Source organism: Drosophila grimshawi, unplaced genomic scaffold (genome assembly GCF_018153295.1).
Source record: "Drosophila grimshawi isolate 15287-2541.00 unplaced genomic scaffold, ASM1815329v1 contig_1377, whole genome shotgun sequence".
Lineage (NCBI taxonomy): Eukaryota > Metazoa > Arthropoda > Insecta > Diptera > Drosophilidae > Drosophila > Drosophila grimshawi.
In genome coordinates this window covers 13,102,186-13,125,342 of record NW_025062900.1, presented here as the reverse complement: position 1 = coordinate 13,125,342, position 23,157 = coordinate 13,102,186, and the positions used below count along the sequence as shown (strand labels likewise).

Genomic DNA, 23,157 nt, shown 5'->3' with positions numbered 1-23,157 from the left:
TTGACCAACGACAATAAAAAGTTTGTTGCACTTGCCCCTGTGGTCGGATTTCATTGTATGTTGCATCTAAAGCTAGTTCGAATATATTTGTAAACAAAGAATGTTCTGGGATTAGAACAATATCTAAAATATCAAATGCCACAGAAATTGCAAATATAGTTGTCGTTTTAATCAATTACTTAGAAATAATTACTTACATTGCCTCTGCTGAAGATTGTGACGTCATTAAGAAGCTCATTGAACTTGCATAGCGGCTCTTATTACGTATGCACATAAATACAAGCATACATTACACTCGCATCACAATCATCATCATCAAGTTGTGGCCTCCATTTTTAACCTTACGATTTCCAGTTCCAGCTTCATATTATATTTACTCTCACTGGCAACTAATGACATCAAACTGCTCTACTTTTGATGACACTATTTGCACTTTCATTATTAAAAATCAGTAATACAATCATCCGATGATTTTACTTAAAGTAAATAGGTATTGCATTTTCTTTCATGATGTTGCATAGATTACATATTTTTACTTATTTAAGAAGCGTGTGCAAGTTTCGATGATATGTCTTTGTTACTTTTTTTTGCATTGTACAGAACTTGATGCTTTTAATTTATCTTGCTACTCAACTTGGATACGGGTTTTCTGTGTGTCGTTCTGAGTGTTGGGGGCATAAAATGTTTTGTTCTCGACGATCTTTAACTCAGTGTTAATACAAACTTGTACGACGACGCTGTTGCTTTTGTACAAGAAAGAAATGTATTAATCCCAAGCCTCTCCGTGCGTGATAAATATTAATAACGACAATAATTAAATACTTGACCACAACAATATACTTGGTAATGGAATAATAAATAAAATGTATACCATTTTAGGCAAGATTGTTTCGCTTTTAGAGCTAGTTTGTGTTTTCAAGTGTAATGTTATTTTTATTGTGGTATTTAAAATATCAATTAGTATATACAAAACCTATGTAAAATAATTAAAGATATGTCATCTGAGTAGAATGTAGCTTTGACAATTAGATAAAATGCATTTCCAATTAACACATTATAAATAGAATCGAGGTTCGTTGACATTTTGAACTAAAGGTTCAATATCCATTAGAGTAGTATTCTAGTCTGTGATTTCCAGCAATACTAAAAATTACAATTACTCATTCAAGTCGAACCTAGCTTAACGCCTGTCAATATTTGCAGTCCGAACCTGTAAGTTTAGAACATTGCAATATTTACAAAGTTGCACGTATTAGCTGATTTTGGTTTCAGTTAGCTTAGAGTGCAAATAGATGAGATCTGTAATGCAACGCGGTTGTTCTTGGGAAACCTCTGACGACCTCGTATACTGTAGTACAAGTTGACAGTAAAGTTAGCTTTCTTTTCAAAAAGTGTATACATTGTTCTGTAAACAGAACGTTAAGATTGCATATTAAAGGTAAAGCAAAGAAAAAAAAAAAACAAGTGAATAATATATGATTTTACTTTGAAAATCGCAACAAAATAGTTATAATTTGACGATCAATGTATTTGTTTAAATATTGACCTGAAGCGAATGACATATTAAAATTATATCAAGCGGTCACAAAACAATAAATAAACGATACAACAAATGTATTGATATAAAATGCAAAAAGAAAGAAGAATACAATCAAATCATAACAATAAAATTAAAAAAAAAATAATAATAATATAATGGATATATAAATAAATAAATTTCAACGATAATTTTCAAAACAAGCAAACGCTTTTTTTACCTACGTTTAAATATTCATTTATGTCCCTTATTTACTCTAAACTAAAGGTGTAATTTCCTTTACCTAATTCCTTTTGCAAATATACCTTAGAACTTTAGGCGAGGTGTGTACTGTGCACACTTTTAAATTGCGAAAAGCTGAGCATTTATCGGTTTACAACGTGCTTACAAAACATATACAAGTATATATATATATATTTATAAATATATGTGTATATATATATATATATGTGTGTGTGTGTATATATGGAACGGAAGAGATTGGAGAGACGTTATTCTTATCAGGTTCGTTGAGCAATTGGGTTGAGTTCAGTAAGAGCTTTGCTCTGGGGTAACGCTCTAATCATCATCGTCTCATTTTGTGTTATCGCAAAAATGGCTTTATGTTTGTGTTATTTTTGTTTATAAATTGCATGGGATTGAAAACATTTGTCCTCATTTTTGCCTCATTCGGTGACTCAGTTTCAAACTTGAACTCGAGCGTTGAACAAGAACCAATTAACAAAATTTTCAAAATGGTAATAAAACTTTTAGTGTCTACTGAAATTAGTTAAAGTCGAGCTTCACTGTGTCGCCTTTTGTAGTGTAGCAATGTTGATACTAAAAAAATGTGGCTAACAATGACACACGTGAGATTAACAATATCTCGATCTAATCCCACAAGATGTGCATAATCGTGTTCTCAATTATTATTGTTATTACTTTGTGAAAATCGCTTCAAGTTGTGACAGAGTCTAATTGACAGCTCGCAACGAAGTCTAGCAAAAAGTGGAAGTTGCATCGGCAACATTAAATTGCAGTGTGGCAAAGTATAAAAGCAGACAAAACAAAATTAGAAGTGAATCATAAAATTTACCACAAATTAAAAAGAAAAAAATAAGAATACAACAAGCCTCCAAAATGTAGCAAAATTAAATGCTTTTCTCTCCCTTAAAGGCCACAAATGTACGCAAAATGCCAGCCATAGAATACAAATTGAACATCACCGAGGAGGAGATACCAGAGAGTATACGGCTCATAGCCGAACAGCAAGGAGAATGCCAGAAGAGCAAACAGGAGACAATTGCTCAATTTCGCGATTATATTTTGGGTAGCTTCAAAATGAAATGTGCACATTCGAAAAAATAAGAGTTATTTATTTTATAGAACACAACGATTGCCAGCCACATCGAAATGATGACAAATATCTGGAAAAGTTTCTACGTGCCCGCTACTGGAAGCTGGGAAATAGCTACAAACTGGTATATATTTAAATATGATATGAGATCCATTCCTCGCTATCATGATAGCCATTTACAGCTGTGCAGCTACTACAAATTCCGGGAGGAGAATAAAAACTACTATGAGAAGGTGCGTCCCATTGATCTGAGGCATCTGGGCGATGAGAATATATTGACAGTGACGCCATATCGCGATCAGCTTGGACATCGCATACTCATCTATCGCTTTGGCATATGGCGACCAAATCGCGTCACTGTCGATGATATATTCAGGGCTACGATTATTCTACAGGAACTGGGCTCCATGGAGCCTATCTCACAGATAATGGGCGGTGTGGCCATATTTGATTTGAAGGATTTGGGACTGGAGCATCTGATCCATTTGAGTCCCGGTGTGGCACAGAAAATGCTTGCCTTATTAGTGGTAAGTTGGCTAAAGGGGGCAATCTTTTGTGATTAGTTAGTTAATAAGTTTCTTTTATAGACCTCCATGCCCATTCGCACATCCGCCCTGCACATAGTCAATCAGAACTGGCTCTTTAATGCAGCATTTAAGATTTTCAAGCCTTTCCTCAATGCCTCCATGCGAGAGCGTCTTTTCATACATGGCAGCGATATGAGTTCCCTACACAAGCACATTAATCCCGAAAATCTGCCTAAACGGTGAGTCAATTACAGAATATTCTATTGTATTTTATTATAAAAGGCTTTATCTATTTTGTAGATATGGTGGCTTACATGAGGATTATTCCTACACGCTCTGGTTGGAAATGTTGGAGCAACAGTGTGCGAACAGTGGTGTTCAGAAGGAGATGGAGCAACTGGGTTTTATTTTCGATTAGGCATATTCAAAACTATTTTTTGTACTCCAATGCTCTCTTAAATAATATGCATTAAACATTTGAGGAAAAGTCAATTGTTCTTTTAAATGTCGTAACAGTTCATTCATAATAATTAAGTAAATCCTTTAGCACACTGATTATTTTCTCTAAAAAAAAGTGTCAATACTCTACACTATGTTCACAGTTTATTTATTACCTAGGAGATTTAATCTTCATCCCATATCGACCAATGAAAGATTTTTTAGCTAATCAAATGCTTGACTTATATTAATCAAAAAGCAAATAACCATTTGAGGTTAGGTCAAAGCACAATTTTGAGGTTAGATCCCGTCAATATAAAATTTTATGCGCCGTACATTTGTCGCACAACATAACCAAAAACGACAACTGCCCCCCCGAGGCAATAATAACAAGAAGAAAATCAAATGAGGAAGCCAGTCCGTATGGAAATTAGTTCCGGTCAAGGAATCCAGTTGAAGGAAGACAGGCATCGACATGTTCGTTTTATGTATTTTATATGCAAAATGTGTTTAGGTGTAAGAGCGAGATGGCAGCTGGCTGTGATTTGTCCCTTATGGTAATTGAGTGTTGGACAACGCATAAAATGCAGCACGGTCACATAAATATTTTTGCGCCTCTCCTAAATCCATCCGCTCCCTCCCTCTCTTTCTAGCACTCTCTTTGAGCGTTACAAATATGTTTGATATTTTTTATTGAATTCGTCGGTGGGGTGCCGGGAAGCTGCTGTCTTCTCTGCCAAAACAAACAGTAAAAAAATTGACCCACCCCTTCTCCTGCCTTCCCCCCACACACACAATGGTCAAACGATAGTGAAATTGATTTTGGTGCCAGGGGGTCTCTGGTCTCACAGCGATGGTTTTGTCCCCGCATATAATCTCTATGTGTGCGCCATTTGTGCGATTAAAGCGACAAGATTAAAAAATTTATTGCACAAATATTTATGGGGGACAGTAGCCCAACAAAAAAAGAGACAACAAAAAACACACCCACACACACACACACACACTGGCGGCTAGCATAAACATAGCCTACATATGAGCGAAGGGGGGCGAGAGTGGAATGGGAACACGGACACTGTCCCGTTATTAGCTCAGATCCAAGTAACACGTGTGCGAGCCAAAGGCTGAACTGAATATAATTTATGGCAGGCGAACACCAAATTTATTTCTATTCCATTGATATCGACTAGGAGCGGGGGCGTGTCAAGCGGCAAGGGGTGTCCACATTGCGAAACTGTGCTACTCAACATATGCCACATGCGAATAAGTAGTACAAAAGCTAAAATGAACAGAGAGGGATGTCTCCTGTTTTATTTCGTACATTCGAAATATGGTGTCTGAAAAACAAAATAATTCCTAGAATGTTTCTGGGGGGAGAGGAACACAATTTGTAGATATTTGTAATGTAAATTGATTACCCCACCTAACGTAAACTTCTATTAGATGGATAATGTTCAGGCATTTTCCCTTTTAGTAAGGAAGTAAAATAAAATAAAATGTATTAGTAATTATATTATAAATATATTACAATTCAGATCATTGCAACGCCCCATTCAACCTGCAGTCCAAGGTGGTATTTACTGTATACTGAAATTTCTTCACCTATAGCCTCAGACAGCTAAGGAATGTTTAATCAGCTGAAAACGACTTACTGATATTTTAAAAAGAGACACACTTAAACATTGAGTCAGGATAATGTAGTTTTTTTCATTAAAAAAATAATCTAATAGTTATATCCATTTTACTTTCCCAGCCTGATACCTGCAGGTCATCTTATAGCTAAGCCATTGTCTTTATAATCCGTACCCGGAGTAAACATGCTAAATCCTTATCGTTAAGCAGCGATTATAACTCAATCTCAGCTTAATCCGCAATGATTTCCTTGGCACGCACACGGCTTGCCCCAACCACGGGGCCATGTGAAAGATATATATGTATATTTTGCAACCATTTATCAAGGCATGGTGGTCCCACATCGATGAGGTTGTGCTCTGTGTCCACGCCGGTGTCTGTGCTCTTAACCAGGGGTCATAACGAGCCGCCATTTATACAGTTTACACCTTCGCCTCCGGACATAGGAAGTAGAAGAGGAAGATGCTACCAAACGGAAGTCAACACATTGACAGCAAATATTTCAATTATTTTTGCCAGCCAGTTTATTTATGGGTTTAGTGCTGGGTCAGTTTCGCTCTTTTTGGCTGACTTCATGTTGTTTACAAATCGCTGCCCATAATTTATTGTCGTTCCTCCTGTTTTGGCTAACATTTCTGCCAATGAGTGAATGATAAACTGCGACGCCTGATAACCAACGACATTGGCTGATGGATGATGAGGAGACGAGTGCAGAGGGGTGAGTGCTTGGTCATAGAGCTCATTAGGAAACAATTACAAAAGCCGACAAGCGCACAGCTGAGGGTTGCCAACAAATGTCACCCTTCTCTCTAAGAGAGTGTGTGTGTGTGTGTGTGCAGTGTGAAAAAGGTCAGGTACGGCATGTCCAAGTGTCAGAGTTGACTGACAGTTGACAGCCGGGTTACGCCCACAAATGTGGCACTCGTATAATATGGTTAATTTTCGAGTGTGAACAAAATATAAATCTTTATTGCAAGGGGTATATAAAAAATATGAAGTATGTTTTATTATCTGTCGTTTGATTTTAGTTAAGGAAAAAACTTGTTGCACTTGTTAGACAAAATAGGGAAATAGCGGCAAATTAACTTTAAGATATTATCATTCATATTCAAGAAGGTTGCCCAACATGCTGTGATTAATTCAAACTGTGTAATCAATTAAATTGAAAAAATCTACATTTAATTGCATCATTATTCTGTAAATAACATACAACAATGTAGGTATTACAAATATAATTAAGACTAGAAGAACCGGTCCCGATAGATTCAAGATCAACATGCATAATAAAATGCGAAAGCGCGAGATACTCTGAGGCCAGATATAATTTCCGATTTATGTACAAATTAAATGCCCCAAGATAAATTCATAATTACTTAAAAAGTCAGTATAACACACAAAGCATATTAAGCAGCGAATTAGCAGACTTATAATATATATAATATATATATACTTATAATATACGTATAACAGTTACTAAACATACAGCATTCACCTGCTAAGCTCAACTTTACTATATATTCTAACATTCTGCCTGTATCGATTCTACATATTCAATTGATATCCCCTCACATGACATTTAAGCCGCCCGTCGAGTTTTTATAGAGACAACCCACTGGCCGCAACTCATATGGAAACGAGCAGGAGCAACGTTGGACTGGGTGGGAAGCAATGGCAATGTAAATTTTTGTGCAAGTCGATGTCAACCGCTGGCATCGATTTTCTGTTGATTTACCAGAAATTATTTGTGATAAAACACGATATTTGCTCATGTTTAAAGTGCACTCCAGGAGATGAAGCAATCATTGGAGGGGGTGTGCAGAGAATGAGAGAAAGAGAGGGTAGGAGAGGACTGCTGGTTGACAATCAATCACATCACATGGCAGACTGAAGACGGGTGGCGTTTTGAGAAGCAGTGGATAACATGCGAGGAAATCTATGCGCTTTTAATGCTGCCTAATCCGGCGTAATAAACATTCACGTAATATGCGGGAATCAATTGAGATGCAATTGAAAAGGACTCGTCATGCAAATATTTGAGGGGATACAGCGAATGACAATGGGTAAAACACAAATACATACACATACACATACACAAACCCACACACACATACACAGGGACTTAGTCTAAGTCAACAAACAAAAGTCGAGGCACTTCAGCCGCGAATTAGTTGTAAATGAGCAGTGAAAAAAACCGCGGCATACTTTTGGGCATGAGGGCTTAAAGTAAATAGCCGAGCAAAATAGGCAAAGCCCCCCGCTCTCCAACTCTATCAGGCAGCATCAGCACGTGTCCTGAGCACCACCTGGCTGAGGGAGATCCATGAAAAATACCCTTTCGCCACGAACAACGTTGATTATTACAATATTTTAATTGGCCGCTGGCAAATATTTGCACACCTTTAACCCTTTTTAATATGGCTAAGTGCTGCAGTTGTCTATTCGCTGAGTGTTTTTTTTTGACTCTCGTCCAGCCATATAGAAATCTCGACGGTTAAATCACAGCAGCCTCTGAGTGCCGTTGACTCGAGTCATTTTGAATGGGGCCAACGGAACGAGAAAAAAAAAAACAAGTTGAGTGGGAAGGCAAATAAATATTAAGTGGAGCAACTGTGATATGCCCTGTAAATCGGTAAATTTCCTGTGGTTGAATAATCAACAAACAAGACTTGTTTTCGTAACTGTTTGTATAATATTAATGTATTTTGTGTTTTATTATTGTATGTTATATTAAATAATATTAAATATCCATCATATTTCATTCTTTTATTACTTTTTTTTATTTCTGCTTATATATTGTGTTTATTTTAAGATTGCTTTGTATTAACAAAACACGACTTGAATATTTGTATATATATAAGTAGTAGTTAGGCCGAAACCTTCGGATACTATAACCTAAACTAGTAAATAGAACTTAAACAGGGTGTTCCAAAAGAAAAAAAAGAAATCGCAAACAGAAAAACAAATGGAGCATGCACAGGAGAATAATTCGATTGTGTTCAATTTAATTTTGACAAGCTTCAATGGCACAGCAATCCAAGCCCAAAGGATCTGCCCCCGTGTGGTTTTGGTTGTGTGTTTGCCACAGCACAAGAATTGGGCGAGGCGGCAGTTGATTTGATTTTGTTTTATGTTTCCTGCTGGCGGGGAATACTTTGTTACTTCACCCCCTCGACTACAGATTGAGGCGGGCGGGTTTCGTCTAAGGGTAAGATTCGATGTTGAAAACAAGAACAACAGCAGCAGCAGCCGCAAAAAGATTTTGTGGTCAGTTTTTGTGGCTTAGCAGAGATGAGTATAGTCAGATAGTTCCAAAGCTCTGATAAGTGTCAGTCATCAATAAGAAAGTCACCATAAAAAACTAGACAAGATAAATCCGACTTCCTTACAGGGATTGGAAAGCATTTCTAAAGTGTGACTGCATCAAACTAGCGAATAAAACATGGATTAAATTTCATACCGCAGGAAAATCGAATTATTATTGGAAAATATCAAATAATAGTGTTATTAATTGATGGGGTTCAGTCAATCGAGAGCTTAAGATATTAAACAAATGATGTATATCCAGAGATCGGTTCAATATAGGAAGAGCTATATTTTTTTAAATCTAGGCAAATCGATTACTTTTAGAAAAGGTTAAGAACAATTAACAATTTAACAATTATTTGAGAACTTTCGATTGATTGAAACAAGCCGTAAGTTGAGCTACAAAAATTCTACAGCAAACATCTTTAACCCGAATTTGCTTAACTTTCATTTCTATTTTTTATCATTTTTCAATTTTTTTTAGTCCACATTTGGGGTTCTGCTCTGGCCGGAAACCACCAACTGCCCACACTTCCCCCACCCGAAAAAAAAACTTGTTGCACAAAAGTTTGTGACCATAAAATACACAGCTCCCAGATCGCATATAGTTCAGCAACAATATTACATAACAGAATCAGAGAATCTGTTTGGTGTTGGTAGCCAAAACATTTGCACAGCAAAAGAATCAAATTAAAATAAAACAAGCAAAACTCTCAACGCCCATGTCCAAATAGTCCGGGTCCCAACTCGAAGGGAGGGGCTAGAAATTTTTCTGCTGCCTCAGCAGCATGCACCTGTGCAGTCCAGTCCGAAATCCTTTTGCACAAGTCAAGCCAAAGCAAACACAAATACAATCATATATACTACATATGTATGTATGCACACATGCACACACATATACATTTACATATACATATTTATTTATATGCAGGGAGTTCCTATATACACACACGCATACACAAGCAAAACAAATCGAGCGACTTATCAGCACTAAAGTATCTCCCATTGACTTATGCACTGGAAAATGGAACAATGGATGCTCCACAGGATGCTCACATTGTTCCCCACCACCCTCTTCCTAGCGTTGACTGCCCTTCCAGTGCAAGCGCCAACCAAACGTTTGCCCGCAACTGGAAAGTTGACTATGTAGGAATTTCTGTGGTAGTTTCTCATAAATATGCGCGCACACAAACACACACACACACACACACACAAACACACGCACACATACACACCTATGCAATCCATGGTCAGCAGCAAGTGGGCGGAGCCGCGGTAGCATAAGGTGCGCTGTTGAGTGTGTGTGTGTATCGCTGTCGCTCTATGCTTGCTTAAGTATATGTGTGTGTGAGCCATTTTTTATGCGCTCGATGGCAATTCAAAAACGCCTACTTCAAGAAGACCAACAACAACCACCACCACCACCACCACCAGAGCAAAGCAATGCAAACCGACGATAGCAACGACGAAGTCAAAACCAAAGCGAACAAAAAATTGCCGAAGCTGCAGGGAGAGCGAAGCAAAGCTTTCGATAGGTTCGTGTTTTTGTATTCCTGCACAGTGGGACGAGCTCGGAACAAATGTGTTGAGAGGAAAATATTAGTTAGGAACTGCAAAGCAATGCAAAATAGATTTTAATACATATGTAAAAATTGATGTAAATCTGAACAACTGGGATAACAATACGCGCAGCTTATAATAATATATATATAAGTATATATTCATGTAAGTCGAGTCGACACATGTGAAGTTGATCAAATAACAGGTTGATGGGCTACACCCTTAGCAAAATCTGTAGTCTGAGACTGCACTTAAATTTTCTCAGGAAGCATAATTTCAATAACCAAAAAGAATTGAAATTATGTTTTGCAATTTTAAGACTCGCACAAAATGTTACAGAAATAAAAATTGAGCGTCATTTTGCGCGCCACTGTGCAGAAGATGAGAGGCTTTCGTATTTGCTCTGCAAAACGAGAGAGCGCCAAAGGCAAATGGTAAACTTGGACGTTTGAAAGGGGTGCCAAATGCTCATGCTCTCGCTCTCTCTATGCTAATGCTTGTTGTTGTTGTACTAAGCTTTTGTAATTTCAGCAGGAGCTCAACAGCGAATGGCGTGCAAGCTGGCAACGTGTGGAGCTGTCGCTGCTGCTGCTGCTTTTTCTCTTTGCCAACACAAATACATACGACACGCACACACGGACATACTTATGCATGAGAATTGAGGCGCTGCGCGCGTCGCGGCCATTCTACGGCCAGGGCCACCCTTCAGTCAGCCGAATCAGCTAGAGCCAGACTCAGTCGCCACCGTTAACTCTTTGAAACTGGACGCAGCGAGCGGCAACAAAACAGAATTTGGTTACGACGCGGTCGCGCCAAAAACAGATTTGAAAAAAAAAATAATTGGAAAATTGTTGGGCAAAAAAATTTAAGATTTAAAGCAAACGAAAAAGCATATAAAAAGAAAATAAAGGGCAAGTGCAGTGAGTGTGAACAAAGCTACAATCGATAATCGACAATCGAGAATCGATAACCGATCATTGCCAAGTGCCAGTGTGAGTGAGTGCCCCCGCCCCCTGACTTAACTATTAACAACCAAACCCCCCACCACAACCACCAAGACTTCCGCACTCCCGAAGCCGTTGCATGTGAACCGGCGATCCGATGAAAATGGAAGATCCCACCATTGCCGACACATACGTGCAGGAATTCAATTTGGATCATTTGGGAGTCGGTGTTGCTGGCAATTCGGTGACTACACTGACGCCACTGGCAGTTGCCGCCATTGGGCATGTGAAGCGCGAGGATCACAGTCCGCCACAGCCGGTGAAATGGACAACAGAGCCGCCAGCGGATGATGACACGGAACCGTTGCCATTACCACTGCCACACCCACATACACATCCACTACCACTGCCCATTGCCGTGCCTGAAGCAGTTGCCGCTGGCGGAGATGTTTCCCAGCTGGCCTCCGTGTCGCATATAAAGCTGCGCTCCTTCTCCGGCCATCAGTGGCACATAGATGAGCGACGACTGCAGCCGCTCAGTCCGCCGCCCGAGGGCTACGTGGGCGGCCCGATGGGCGGACAAGCGGTGCTGGTCAACACAACCTCTTCCTCAACCACCTCCTCCTCCTCCTCAGCCACCTCAGCTGCAGCTGCAGCGGCGGCTGCTGTCTCAGCGGCTGCCTCCGCTGTGCCTGGCGGTGTGCCCTCCACACCGCCTGAGACGCCGCCAGTGGTGGGTTCACCCACCGGCAGCGGCAGCTGCCCCAGTCAGGCCTATGCCCATCATTACCATGCCGGGCGCACCAATTCCTCGGCCGTTGCCAGCGTTGCTAATGTTGCGGCCGTGGGTCTCAGCCAGGAGATGATGTGGCTGCCAAATTCGATGCGAGCGGAACAACAGCCGTTGGATTTGCGTCCGCTTGCCTGTCCCGGTTCCCAGGAAGAGGCCGAGGAGTGGGAACGGCAGCGAGAGTATGCCATGCATGCCGCCGCAGCTGCGGCCCATCATCATCATGGCCGTCCGCTGATGCAGAGCCATCACCATCATCACCACCATCATGCCCAGATGCTTGTGCAGGCGCAGACGCACACCCCGCACCATCATTTCCACAGTCTGGAGCACACGCTGCCCATTAATATGCACACGAATCCCGCCAACTCCTATGCGGGCAGTCCGGGTCCCGTCTCCAGTGGCCAAGTCTGCTCCACAATAACGAACTGCGGGCCACAGCTGGCATCGGCTGGGAGCAGCAGTGGCGCGAGCAGCGCCTCAAATTCACGCGGCTGTGTGCGCTCCATGCTGCAGCCGTGTCGCCCCCTCTCCGCGAGCTCCACACGCAGCTCAAACAATTCGCCGCACACGTGCTCCGGCGCGTACAGCAATGCAACGCTGGAGGATTGCCTCAACGATGATATGCTGACAACGCTGACGGTGCGGGAGCTGAACAAGCGACTCCATGGCTGCCCACGCGAGGAGGTAGTGCGTCTGAAGCAGAAGCGACGCACGCTCAAGAATCGTGGCTATGCCCAGAACTGTCGCTCCAAGCGTCTGCATCAGCGCCACGAACTGGAGAAGGCGAATCGCCAGCTCAATCAGGATCTGCATCGGCTCAAGGTGGAGTATTCGCGCGTCTGCCAGGAGCGTGACACGCTCATGCAGCGACTGCAGCAGCAGAGATCGGGCGCCGCAGCCGCCGGCGGCGCCGACAATCAAAGTTCACCGGAGTTTTACCTATGACGCCAACTGGCGGCGGCCTCAACAGCTTCCACCTCCAATAGTAACTCGCATTCGTTGCAGCAGCAGCAGCAGCACCAGTCGCAGCATCGTGCCTCGCATCCACATCCGCATCCACATCCGCATTCGCAATGGCCACCGCAGCAGGTGGTCAACTAAACTAATCGGGTAAAATGGCGCCTTTAAATAATCCACAAATGAAAAAGATTCCAAATTTATTTCAAAATCCCATCTATTTCGGTGAAAGAGTTCCGAGAATGTATATTATTTGTCTTTTATTATAATTTATTTCTTAAAATAAGTTCTCAAATTGTTTTCATATAAGTATCCAAAAAAATACTTCATTTTGGCATCATATATATATATTTTTTTTTAACTCCAAATCTAAATATATATATTTTTTTTCTGTATTTCAAAAAAGAGTTCTGTTAAAAGTACCACAAATATAAAATTATATTATATATTATACAATTTTACTGATCCACTTAGCTTAAAGAAAAAAGATCTTCGATGTTTTTTTTTAATTTTTACAAAATTTGGAAAATATTCATAATTTTGGAAGTTATATAATATATTTTTTTTAGTTTTACAACATAATTACATATTTGGTATTATGGCCCAAGCGAATTTGGTTTAATATCATATACATACATATATATATATATTTAGTGTATTTCCAAGTTACAGAACTTTTCGAAAGACTTAAATTATTTTCCTTTTGTTCTCTCAGTTTTTCTCATTGTGGATTATTTCAGGGCGTTCCCTTAATCGAATTACGATTGCAAAAGGTATTTTTCGAGCATTTAAAAATCAACAAACACAATTCATTTAAGAAAAAACCATTTTCACTTTCGATTCGTGACAATAAACGATTTCCCAACTAATTTTGTAAGTTCTTGTTAAGTTAACGATCGATGCAATTCGAACTTTGTCTGATAATCAATTCGTGTAGAGAGACAGATAGATAGAGAGAGACAAAGAGAGAAAAAGAAGATCGCCCCTTAGTTTAAATTATTGATTATGATTATAGAAAAAGGAAAAGAAAAAAACAAATAAATGCAAAAACCACATTAAACAAACATTTCTGTCAGCTACTGATTAATCATGATCCATCGACCGATTACAACATTGTATTACAAATTACGAGTTAGTAACACACGCTTATTTGTTGATTAGTTCTAGCCTTAGTTTTTTCTAGTATTAAGTGAGAGACAACAAAACAAAACAAAAACAACAAAAAATGAAATAAAAAATATCGTGCACCCTATAAATACCTATGTATGCATGTAGGGTTAGACTAAATAGCTGTATAGCATGTTTCATAGCAGACGCTTTCATTTGGTTTCCATATCATACAAAACCCAACACACACACACCCACACACACACACTCCTTGAAGCCCATGCAAAATGCAATAACTATAAACTAAAGGTTGTATTATGTTTTAAACACAAACACTCAAAACTGTTGGAATTACTAATAAAAACAAGTCCTATATATGTAATTAACTCAATGAAATAGCAAACAAGAACAAAAACCAACAACAAATATTGTAAATACAAAGCAAATTGTATAAATTCTAAGCTAAACCTTCGCTGTCTGTCTATATAATAAAACAACAAGTAATGAATACGATACTGATTACGACAACAATTGTGAATAGCTCTTAAGTGTGCATAATGAAACTAGTAATAAATGCAAAAAAAAAACTTCAAAATAAAATCATATTAAGTGTGTTTTTAATTTTAATATAAATATATATAATTCATACATTTATAATAGAAAAATATTATCTTCAGTTTAATTTTAGTTGGATCGTTTGAATTTCTGGCTGATTGTAAGAATCTAAAGTAGAGCCCAGGATGTATTTCGAATGAATATATATTTGACGAGACATTGATTTTTTAACTTACAGGAAATGTATATTTTATATTTTATAGCTTTGTTAAAGTGTAGCATTTTTTTTATTTATAAGATCAGTTCTAACTTAAAATAAAGTTTAGTTTAATTCAAATTGAATATGTTGACTAAACAGATAACAGCTGATTCTAAGCTCTCAAGAGAGATTCGATGAAAATTGGTATATTGCTTTGCATCACTTATTTAAATAGAACATTGAATCGGATTCGTTCAAACTCAGGTAATCAGGTAATATTATGATAAGCAAATGTTAATTTGACATGGGTTATTTTTACATTGCGAATTATACTTGGCTACAAGGTAACTAATTAATGCTTTATATATAGAACTGCACTCAATCACCTTCAACAGAGACATTTCTACATTTCATGAATTTTGACCTGTTGACTCTATGATTACCTATGATTGTGTTAAAAATAAATATTCGAGTCACAAGTGAACAAGTTATCTCAAAGCCAATCCTTCTAATATAAATGAGCAACTTCTCTTACAGATACAGTAGGGAAAACAGATCATAAAATTATTAATGAATTATTTATCAACAAATTGGTACACAGCATTAGAGTACAATTAAAATTTTTTAGATAGACCGTCTAAACTACCAACTTAGAAAACGTTTACCTGAATTTGATTTACCAACTTAGAAAACGTTTACCTGAATTTGATTTATTTTGTTCAACTCAATCTCAACTCAATTCAGCAGATCCCAAAAATAAGATTATGTTTTGTTGTTGTGTAGCTCTCTGTTTGGGTAGCTCCAGCTTCCATATGTAGTTTCCAAGGAATCAATTTTGTGTGGTCTGTCGGCATTGATAAAGCGACCACCAGCAACAGTTGCAAAACTGGCTGTGCCAAAGTAAACAAATAGAACGACTTACCAACTGCGACATCGTCCGACATCTGCACTGGATGACCAGTCCAAGTGCAAGGATCCAGAATTGTGTCAACAAACAAATGAATATCAATGATTGCCACTTGCCCCCTATAATATGCGATCTTGGGACAGCCGGGCTACAGTATTGGATTACAGTCACACCACATCAACAACATGCAGATGCACAGCAGGCGACGTCTCTGTTTATAAACAGCTCCCGACTTGGGACTTGGTGTTGGGGGAACCACAGCGTAATTCGGTGAAGTTGACGCCAAGATCTCCGGTCGAGCCCATCGAGTTCATTAATAAAAATTTCCAAATGCAATATGCTCTGCCGAATTTTCAAATTTTGTTTGTTTTCATTGAGCAGCAGTTTTTTCACTGTTCGTCTAGAACATTTTTCGGTTTTACTGCTGTTTTTTGCATACCCTGTATAAGTGGGTTTGAAAGTGGTGCGTGTTGTCTTTAAGCCTTTAGAATGTAGATCTTTTTCATTAACACTTCTGGTTATGTTTATCTATCTGTGGTTGCTCATTAATATAAACGGCTAAAGCAGAAGAAGATCCGAGATTTGGTGTATAGATTAATAAGAATGTCTTTCAACAAATTGTATTATATATATTTATAGCAAGTTCATTTTTTAGCGATGTCTTTAAATTTTTGTTATTTTCGTTAAGTATTTTGAAGAATTGTAAAGAAATTAAATTAAGGATCAGGATCTTCTTTTCTATTTGTGCATATTTTTATGAATTTCCCGTGTTTCAAGCAAACCCAGAAAACCCTCCATGGATATCAGCTCGTCTTTATGTAATGGAGCACGATACTTTGACGTCTACGTCGAAGACGACAACGCGATAAAGTTGCGCAAGACTTCTTTATTCGAATTTGATTTATCGCGTTTATATGTTGTGTACAATATGTATATATAAATGAGCTTCATAATGATTGCTTTGATAGTGTCCGTCAAGTGGCCATTTTATTTTGATTTCTTTTCATATTTTTAGTATTCATTTGCTTATTTGGTTGTCGTTATGGCTCTGGCTATCGCTGGCTATGTTGGCCAGCTGGAAGTGTCGAATGACACATTTTGTCATGAAAGCGGCACATGCAACGATCCAGAAGAGACCATTAATAAAAAAACAACTAACATTCAAATTGCTGGAAACAATAAAGAAGTAGTTCAATTTTTGGGATGACAAACTAGTCGCATCGCATATAGAAACTACAATAAAAAAATGGTGTATAAAAACTAAAAACTATTCAAAAAATCTTCTCTGTGTAATGTAAAAGAAATTCATTAATAAAAACGAAAAATGCAATATTATTTTTGATCTTTTTAAATACTTAGTGTAAACATATTTCTTCAAATATTTCTATAGCTAGATGCTGCTACGAGTCATAAATAATATGATATAATATGATATATATTTGATATACGTAAGGGTAAGAAATTACACATTATTTCACTTTTATAAATCTCTGAGACCACTTCGACAACTTATATTAGATATTAGCTTTTATTGCTTTTTTAAAACTTAAGCTCACCAATAATTTTCAAACTCAAAAATCACTCAAACGATGCGACATTTGGATGCCCTCAAGTGCATATTAAACAATAATTATTGAATTCTAATGCAAATCGCAGAGCACTCGAACTTTCCTTGGCTGTTTGGGGTAAAGCGAAAGAAGAGTGCCTCAAGAGATGGGGAACGATTGGTGAGGGGTTAGTCAGGGATGGGCTGGGGCAGTACGCAGCTCGTCAAATATGAAATTTATAGACACGGTGAAAAGTGGCAATGACAATTGCCACGAGATCAGGGTCTCCGGTTCGTGGGCATAATCACAGCCACAGGGCATTTTGGACAGGGAGGGGGAGGAGGGAGGTGTGACGGTGACCGGGCAAGTTGTCAACGTTTATTACACACACACACACACAGTTGGCTTGATTATGCTGCGTACTGTTTTTATGCCTGCAGGCCGACGTGTTGACGGCGCCTTGCTATGACTTGGATGAGGTTTGAGATCTGGGGTTGTTCGTCTCTCCCCCCTCTTTCACTTCTTTCCTTTTTTATGCCTCAAGTGGACGGCGACGCGCTTAAGTGGCTACATGCCACCTGCCCCGCCCACCGCTGGTTCGTTGCGTTTTTGTCTTAATTCAATCGATAGTTCACACATGTAATCGCATGATTGGGGGCTTCCTGCTTTCTTTTCTCTTTTTTTTTTGTCTCTTTTTGCGTGTGTCTATTTTTATCGTGTTTGCATGCGGCACACGTAGCGAGCGACATTGTAGAAGGGCGCGTAGGGCTGGCGTTGGGGTTGGGGTTGGATGTGGGGGTTGGCATTGGGGGCTCACTAGTGCTGGCATTCCAAATTGAACATACTGACTTTAACCTTAAATCGTTAAGACATCGCTTGCCGGGCCACTCATTTGCCGCGTCATTCCTCGCCAGCTCATCCACTCAGCCACTCATTAAGCTAATGAAGCGCTCCACTTGCAACATTTTGGTGGCGCTTCAAAAGCTCATTAGTTCATTAGTTGACGCATTTGTTCAACTTGCTGTATGGGAAAAAGTTTGCGGCAAAATATGCTCGTAAATCTCATTCAAAGCAGCATGAAAAAGCGAAATTTATCGCGCCAAAGGACAAATGCCAAAAAGTTTCGACCAACGCTTATCAATCATTGACGTATGTGTGGGAAATGGGAAAATTCGTAATGCTTCTGTGTGCTAAAGGGGAGAAAAACACTCGAAAAACTCATCTATATAAAAACTTTTCATGTTCTTGTTAGTTTATTGCCGCGTATAACAGTTGGTGAGCATTTGATATCAGTAATTTACTAACAATAAGCGATAACAAGCGTTGGACAACACTTATAATATTTGTATTAACCAGTTTTGATTGTATTACAGTTTTTATGCTTGTTAAGCATGAGTTGTTTGGCTATATTCACACGTTTCACATTCATTATAATATGAGTTCACTGGTTCTCACGTATAACAGTTGTACCACAAATGTTTGTGAGAACAGATTGGTTGATATTTAAAATGTTAGTTTTTCCATAGCTTATTAACAGTTGCATAACATTTGCAGTTCTGTGTGCTAACAGCTTGATGTTAACTTCAAATTTGTTATTCTGAAAACTATCCTAAAATGTTTTGTTACAACTTAAACTTATGGCATATTTTGACTGATTTCCTGGCTTGTATTACAATTAGATCAAAACTTTAAATCGAAGATATAATCTAGACGCTGTCTTTGTCAGCTCTGTGCCTGCGCATATCTCTGGCTGGCATCTTGAGCCGTAGCATAAAAACCATTCAAAATAAACCCACTTGTGAGCATTTTGCTCATGCCCATGTCTGACACGCTTTTGGGTATATTCTTTTTTCTGCTATTTTTTTTTTTTGGTTGCGCCCCATTCTGTGTGTGTAGCATTCATTGTCTTGCAGTTTTATTGATGGGCTGCTGTGCTGTTTTTTACGACTTCCCCCACGGCCCAATGGACTGGACTGAACTGAACTAAACTGAACTGGACCGGACAGTTGAATTCCGTGTCATTCAAACTCGCACATTCCAATTTTTTTTTTTTTTTGTCCCATGCAGTTGTCGTCCCCAAGGCGATTTTCATACATATCCACTTCCGTTTGCAATGTATCTTTATCGCTTTATACCGCTTCCGTGCGCCTGCCTTCGGACGGGTCGAGTCGAGTCGATAGATAGTCGGATGGGGCTCGCATAATTTCCGTAATGACCAATGATATAAATGGAACTCATTTGCCAGTCCTCCCCTAGCCCAGATAGTATTGATGCCCTGCCGTAAATCGACTATGTGGACTCCTTGGACTCCTTTTAACGTTTGTAATAATAAATTAAATCACATTTCGGCTTTGCTACATTTTTATTTTCTCTTCGTTTTTTTTTTCTTTTTTTGGTAGTCTACTTTTTTGGGCTGAGGTCGTCTTCGGTTCACTGGCTGAGCATATGAGGACTGGATGGCTCTCTCCAGCCAAGCAAACCCAACTAGTAACATGGCGAAAAGGTTTCGCAAAGTTGTTGGTTGCATTTCAATGTGGCTTACTTTAAGAACTGTTTTGGGCCAACCTTCGATGAAGAAGGTTGAGCAGCCCCATAGCCGAATTTGAAGCCAATGCGGTAGCTTCAAGCCATAACCAGGTAGTTGCAGGTGCATACATATTATTGTTATTTTTTGCTTTAAATATATATATTATTATATATATATATACATATATATATATATATATATATATATATATATATATATATATATAAATGTATGTTGCTTGTTTGTTTTTGTTTTTGGTGTCTGATTTCCGCCGAATTGGCAGATTTGTGTCGCTGTTTTGGGTCTTATATAAAATGCCAACAACAAACATCAACAGCATAATAAAAAGTAAATGAGTAATGAGTACACCTTTATATATATATAAATATATATTTTATAATATAGCGCACTACATATATAATATGATATACTTTAAATACAGATAGGAAAAAGTTTTACATTGCTAGATTCCCAGAAAATCCCCAAGGAATGTGTTTATTTCTAAGATAGACAAATGTTTTCAGAAGAAATATATCTGATAAGAAGATCAAAACTCTCTTAAAAAAGGTCCAAAATATAATATAAAAATATATTTATCTATATTTGGAATCTTTGAAAAGTAGACTAAAAGAATGTCCTACATAAGTAGATTATTCTAATCTTGATTATTTGTTTATCTGAAGAAATCAAAATATTACAGGAAATGAAACTAAAATAATAAAATAAATAATAGAATATCAATTTTTGCAGAAAGTAGGGTTCTCCTACATATTTAAGATAACTGAGACGTGTTTACTTACCATAATAATAAAAAAAAAAAACAATCAGTACCGTGTTTATTTCGAATCAGTATCATGTTCTACATTTCACAGTCTAATCAAATTCTCAAGCGTGGGAACATAAACAAAGGAACACTGTCCGATGATCAAGTCTGGTAAGCAAGTAGAATTTCAATTGAAAATCGTATATAACAAAATGTCTTCAAACATTAGTCGAGGTTAGATTTTCCAGACGAACCTCTGAACGTAACTAGCGAATCTTTGCATCTGGCTAGATGATTGTCTAGAAGGATTGAGGGGTGTTTGGGGAAGGCTGTGTTTGTAGACCTGACGATTTGTGCTGATTAAATGAAAGACATGCTACCGTTGCAAAACGTTAAGGGGACGGTTTAGGGAGGGACCCAGAGCGAGGGGCAGCTAGTTGTGAAGTGCTCGTGTCAGCGTTCTGTGTCAGTCCGTCTGTGTCGGTCAATGAACCGCGGGCGGAAAACTAAAAAAACTGATTGCGCTTGCACTTAATAGCTCAGGTTGAGCTTACATATAAATATATATACATTTTATTTTCTTTAGTTTTTTCTACGAGTCAAAGTTGCTATGAAATGCACGCGCCGCAATGACGCTGAATTCAGCGCATAATGAGGTTACAATTAAATGCAATTCTTTTTGAACATTTTCCTGAAATGTTTATAATAAATTGCATTTCAATTTCGACAGCATAATATTATCAAACCAACAACTAACAACGGAAAAAATATATAACAAAAAAAAATAAATAAGTTTGCGCAAATTGTTTTTAGCGCTGAATTTGCAATTATTTAAAGGGTAGCCAGAGAGAAAAATTAAATAAGAAATAATGAGAGAAACCAATTGAACGACTATAATTGTACCTGGAATTTATGTGTAAATGAGGAAATACTGTTTGGATGATATAGTTAATCATCTTGAAATAGTAAATTAAGAACATCGAATGGAAATTACCTACGTGGAATAGCCGCATAAGAGAGATCCATATATTTCATGCGAAAGGTGACAATTAGATTGGTATATATATAAGAAATTGATATCGATAGATAAGTATATCGATAAGGATATTGATTAAAAACTACCTGAATGGCAGAGACGTATTAAAGAGCTCAACAAAGCGTTCCGGGGAAACGCGTAAAGTAAAAAATAGTTGTATGAGAATTATCAAAATTGTGTATATGAAATATGTGCATTTACTGGTAATAATGATTACTAATATTGTCGATTATTTTATAGTATTTTACGAAGCTTTAATAAGACTACAATATAATATATACGTATATTCAGTTCTATACATTTAATTTAAATGTGATTACCTTAACATTCAAATTGAAATAATATAACTGAATATACCCAATATTGAAATTTGGAGTGACCATATAGATAAAATCGATTGCAGAGATCAGCATTAAGTGCTGTTGTTCTTTGCCGTCGCTAAATTTATTTATTGTGCTCGCATAAAATGCAATTTGATGTTTTAATTAATATATTGAATTACATACACATGCTGAATGGCCTCGTCGGCCCTGTCCAATTATACAATCATCGACATTGCAATGTTTGTTAATTGGTGTGCGTGGCAACTGTACCTGCGCTGTAAACAGGGATTCGCTCTCTTTAATTTATGCCTGGCAAATATTTAGCATACAAACACACACACACACATGCACACGCACACAGAGAGCTTATTAATTAAGTGAGACCGAAACTCAAACTCTTGCCGAGGCGAACTTCTCATATTTTTGCCCCCAGAAAGCCGACGACTGAGCCAAAAATCGAGAAATCATAAAAGCGTAAAATCGAAATGCCGCCATTTCGTGGTGGCTGCTGCCAAACTTCCAGACTTCCTGTCTGCCACAACGCTCCCCCGCCCCCGCCTACGCCCCCGCCCACTCAGTTGCCTGCACGTCTATTTGTCTGTCCTGTCTGCCTGTCCTGTTATACAGTTTGGCTGGGCCTTTATTAACACGCATATCAATTCATTTTGATTGTAATTTATGCCGTAACCAATGGCTGCATATCGCTCACATCGAACCCATCCTTGGCAGGGCAATAAAATTATTGTTTATAGATATGTTGCGGCTGCATTTAAAAGATACACAGATACAAAAAGGACATTCATACAATGGGATTCACGTCATATGTGGCTGGATAATTGGGCTACTTTCTTTTGCTGTTGCCGAAGCACTGAAGCGTGATCTTGAAATGGACAAGAAAGGCGGATAAAACAGCGGGGTGACTAAGTGAAAATATGCTTGATAAAATGGTCGAAAGGAAACAAAGGCAACCATATTAACTGGTATAAATCAGTTGCAAATAGATAATTTTATTATTCCGTTAAAAAATATTATTACGGAAATGAAGAAAACAATATAAAATAGCTTTAAATAATTTTTTTTTAAATGTTGCCATGTATAACAAATAAATGTCAGGTGTATTATGTGTAAAAGAAATTAAAAATAATAAACTATTTATTCATTGTTGT

The 23,157-nt window shown here is 38.1% G+C and overlaps 2 protein-coding genes across 3 annotated transcripts; both read left to right on the top strand.

Moving 5' to 3' along the window:
• The first annotated feature begins 796 nt into the window (after positions 1-796).
• Positions 797-3,892, top strand: LOC6562058 (alpha-tocopherol transfer protein). 2 transcript variants are annotated; one of them, XM_001988286.3, is made up of 6 exons: positions 797-843; positions 2,693-2,846; positions 2,903-2,997; positions 3,056-3,400; positions 3,461-3,639; positions 3,701-3,892. In XM_001988286.3, exons 2-6 carry the CDS (start codon positions 2,711-2,713, stop codon positions 3,816-3,818), a joined length of 873 nt encoding a protein of 290 aa, XP_001988322.1. In that variant the 5' UTR covers positions 797-843; positions 2,693-2,710; the 3' UTR covers positions 3,819-3,892. The 2 variants fall into 2 exon arrangements, with proteins under 2 accessions (XP_001988322.1, XP_032591896.1); XM_032736005.2 differs by lacking the exon at positions 797-843 and adding an exon at positions 2,202-2,274.
• Positions 3,893-11,086: 7,194 nt separating this feature from the next.
• On the top strand, positions 11,087-13,296 carry LOC6562616 (transcription factor Maf). Its single transcript, XM_001988287.3, has one exon. The coding sequence runs from the start codon at positions 11,435-11,437 to the stop codon at positions 13,013-13,015; it is 1,581 nt and encodes a 526-aa protein (XP_001988323.2). The 5' UTR covers positions 11,087-11,434; the 3' UTR covers positions 13,016-13,296.
• Positions 13,297-23,157: the final 9,861 nt, after the last annotated feature.

Excerpts from the sequence above, each read along its gene's own strand:
- LOC6562058 (XM_032736005.2), top strand. Across the intron at positions 2,998-3,055 it reads TGGGAAATAGCTACAAACTG|CTGTGCAGCTACTACAAATT; the intron begins GTATATATTTAA and ends AGCCATTTACAG. Across the intron at positions 3,640-3,700 it reads CCCGAAAATCTGCCTAAACG|ATATGGTGGCTTACATGAGG; the intron begins GTGAGTCAATTA and ends TCTATTTTGTAG.
- LOC6562616 (XM_001988287.3), top strand. The coding sequence starts at position 11,435 with ATGAAAATGGAAGATCCCACCATTGCCGACACATACGTGCAGGAATTC.